The 3,339-nt window shown below is 57.1% G+C and overlaps 2 protein-coding genes across 2 annotated transcripts in view; both read left to right on the top strand.

The window, feature by feature from the left end:
- Positions 1 to 628, top strand: part of VDBG_04945 (conserved hypothetical protein) — a gene marked incomplete at both ends in the record, with an annotated part of 1,647 nt that extends 1,019 nt beyond the window's left edge. Inside the window, one exon of the mRNA XM_003005293.1 lies at positions 214 to 628. Coding sequence (XP_003005339.1) covers positions 214 to 628 — 415 coding nt within the window. The remainder of the gene's footprint in view (positions 1 to 213) is intronic.
- A 1,231-nt stretch (positions 629 to 1,859) lies between these two features.
- VDBG_04944 (conserved hypothetical protein) overlaps positions 1,860 to 3,339 on the top strand; it is a gene marked incomplete at both ends in the record, with an annotated part of 2,085 nt that continues 605 nt past the window's right edge. The window contains 3 exons of the mRNA XM_003005292.1: positions 1,860 to 2,309; positions 2,383 to 2,982; positions 3,197 to 3,304. Coding sequence (XP_003005338.1) covers positions 1,860 to 2,309; positions 2,383 to 2,982; positions 3,197 to 3,304 — 1,158 coding nt within the window. The remainder of the gene's footprint in view (positions 2,310 to 2,382; positions 2,983 to 3,196; positions 3,305 to 3,339) is intronic.

The following is a 3,339-nucleotide window of genomic DNA, read 5'->3' as shown; positions in this document are numbered from 1 at the left end:
CCCCGAGGGGCGAGGGCGGAGGCTGGCGCCGAGGGCGAAAGACGTCCACATGTCGAAGCGCGACCCCCCCCAACCCCCGAAGACACGGTGTGCAAGTTCAACCTCGCTGCAGCCACCGCCGACTGCAAGTTTTGGCCCCCCAGTCGCCAGCGGCGGCCGCCGAACACGCATGTCGACATGAACGACGTGTGCACGTTCGGTGCCGCCTGCAAGAACAGAAAGTGCGTCGGCCGACACCCCCTCGCCGGCCGCCAAGCTGGCCCACCAGGGCGAGCAGGACTGCAAGTTCTTCCCCCAACTGCCACCAACCCGGCAGTGCCCCTTCAAGCACCCCGACATGCCCCTCTGCCGCAACGGCTCGGGCTGCACGACGCCCGGCTGCAAGTTCACGCACGTCAAGGTCAAGTGCCGCTTCAACCCCTGCAAGAACCCCCACTGCGCCTACTCGCACGACGAGGGCCAGCAGGGCGGCTTCAAGGACAAGGTCTGGACGCCCGAGGGCGGTGCCGCCCACGTCAGCGAGCGCAAGTTTGTCCTCGAGGGCGAGGGGGATGAGAGCATGATCCCGGAGGACAGCGCCATGGGACAGGAGGATGACGTTGTCGCGAAGCAGGAGCTGATTACGTAGATATGAAAAGGAGGAGGAGGAGGAGGAGGAGGAACCAGCGAAAAGGGGAAAACAAATAGCCACTGTTCTCTTTCAAACTATGTCTCCTCGGCGAGAAAGGGCCGGATCGCCCTCGGGGCTGGAGGGAGGGGGGGACAGGAGAAACTTGGAAGATGACGAATGGGGAAATGGAATGATGAAAGAAATCCTGTTGTACCTGTACCTATCGGGCTCACGAGCCATGGCATTCAGCGGCGTTGGGGGACGGCCCGGCGATGGCCTAATTTTGATCTTCTGTCCACGTTACCCTCTGGCTCTGCCGTCTCTGCTGTGTTGTGCGTCGCGTGCTGCTACTCGCTGTGTGTGCTCTCTTTGACGATAGGCTGCCGTGACCATTCAAACTCGGGATGTCTCGAGGTGATGTGAGCAGTGATATATGACACTATACTGCAGCCTTCCGTTGAGCCATGTCATGCGATGCAGGACCAACCGAGGAGGCCGAGTGGCCGTGTAGCTGAGCCTTGTGGATGCTGTTCATTGCCGATTGTCAGTAGTGTCTGGAACCAAATAATACTCTACCTGTGTGAAGCAAGTCATCTGCCTTGTTTTATTGCTCGCGTCAGTTACGAGCAACATCCAGTTCAAACCACGTAAATGTATCCAAGAAAAGAGACACACATTAATCTTCATATTAATCATGTACGCATATTCCAATGATTTTGTGAATTGCTGTCTATTCGTACGTGCTAGACTCACCCTTACATCATGATCCACCACGAGAGTAGTCAACATCCCAGCAACCTCGCATCAAGTTTTGTCACTCAACTCTATTCTGTGGTAGCATGAAACAAGACATAATGAAATAAAACCCCATCTCAAGCCGAACCTGCTTGATTGCCCATGTAGCCGACGTGGTTGTAAAAATACATCCAGAACAGCCTTCACTTCTGACCCAGGCATGGCTCCCGCGCACTGTACGTGCCAAGACCACGTAGTCAGCAGGCACCTGCCCGGCTTGATTGGGTCGCTAAGGTAGCCGAGCTCCAGTGGATCGCGAGGTCAGTTCATCATCAAACGACACGGAAAGCTTAACTTTTTTTCTCTCCCTCCTCTTCCCCCCCATCAGCCGACTTTCGTCAACAGCATCCTATATCCCCTCCCCATCCCGTGCCTCAAACCATTGAGCTACTCAATGGTCCATAGACACGGCGAAGATGTATTCTTGTCCATGCTGAGAACACACCACTCCACCATGCTCTGCAACAAAGCCCTCCACCGCAGCCATGGCATCACCGCCGCAGCCGCGTACACACGCGTGGCCTCTCGGACCCTGATGACCGCTGCGCCGCGGAAGTCTCGGCCGACTTGTATGGCCTACGGTGCTACGTCGGTGAGCGTCTTTTCTGCTCGGCGACGTGGCCTCGCGACGCACGCCACAAGCGAGCCGCAAAACATCGCCGTCATTGGCGGTGGCATTACAGGCCTGACGACGGCACACTTCCTTGCCAAGTCGGTGCCTGTCGGCACTAAGATCACCGTCTATGAGGCGAGTGATCGCATCGGTGGCTGGCTAGACACTCAAAAGGTCGAGTTTGAGCAGAATGGTCAGAAGAGCGTCGTGCAGTTTGAGCGCGGCCCTCGCACTCTGCGGAGCTATGCCCGGGACACCTGGAAAATGGATGACCTGGTGCTCTTCACTCTGGTGCGTTGTCTCCTCCCGCTTGTCGCTTGTCTCGCGCATGTCGAGCCATGTGCTAACGTGAGGCCTGCTACAGCTCAACGACCTCGACATCATGCCCAGCTTCAGGCCAGGCGGCACGCGCTATGTCCGCATTGATGGCAACATCACCGCCGTCACGCCGAAGAACATGATCAAGCTTCTCTGGAAGCCCATGCTCAGGGGATTCTGGCGTATGAAGCGCAACCGTCTCGGCACCTTCGCGGACCGCTCTGATCAGCGTCTCCCCAAGGACATGTCTGTCGGCGAATTCCTCCGCATGGCGGCGGGCGAGTCTCGCACCGTCGACCAGTTCGCCTCGGCTGTGTTGCACGGTATATGGGGCGGCGACATTGACCGGCTGTCCATGCAGTCTGTCATGCCCAAGCCCTGGCACAACTACTGGCTGAAAGAGCCTCTTCCGCACCTAGCTCATCTTCCCGCGCATGAACTCGCTCTGGTGACGCAGCTTCTCACCGAAGAGGTCCGCGACATGGTCAAGCTGAGCCACCAAGGAGCGTTGATCGCCTTCCCCGAGGGCATGGGTTCTATTCCCAAGGCGATCGCCAAGAGCCTGCAGGACAAGCCCAATGTCGAGATAAAGCTGGGTCAATCCATCAGCAAGGTGGAATTCGACTCAGCTGCCCGCAAGGTCATGGTACGTTCTTTTCTGCTTCCTGTCTCTCTACCACCACCAACCAGTGCCTTTCATGATGAAATATTGCGGATGTAAACCTTTATCGTCTTGTCGGAAAAGCGCAAAAACGATGTCGAAATTTTCCGTTGCCTTCCTTCTGATTTGAATGGCTTCCAATCCTCACCGTCACTCACTACAGTATGACGAGCGAACGTTGACTGACCTCGTTCATTAGCTCTCCACTGCCGATGGGGCCTCGCCCGCGGCGTACGACAAGGTCATCTCCACCATCAACAGCAAGCACCTCTTCAGGCTTGCGCCCAAGCACCTCCCCGCTGCTCGCGTCAACCGAGTCGGTCACCATCACGGCCGTCAACG

This window comes from Verticillium alfalfae, genomic scaffold (assembly GCF_000150825.1).
Source record: "Verticillium alfalfae VaMs.102 supercont1.5 genomic scaffold, whole genome shotgun sequence".
Lineage (NCBI taxonomy): Eukaryota > Fungi > Ascomycota > Sordariomycetes > Glomerellales > Plectosphaerellaceae > Verticillium > Verticillium alfalfae.
Note: the sequence above shows the minus strand (reverse complement) of the source record. Positions and strands in the feature narration are given on the sequence as shown.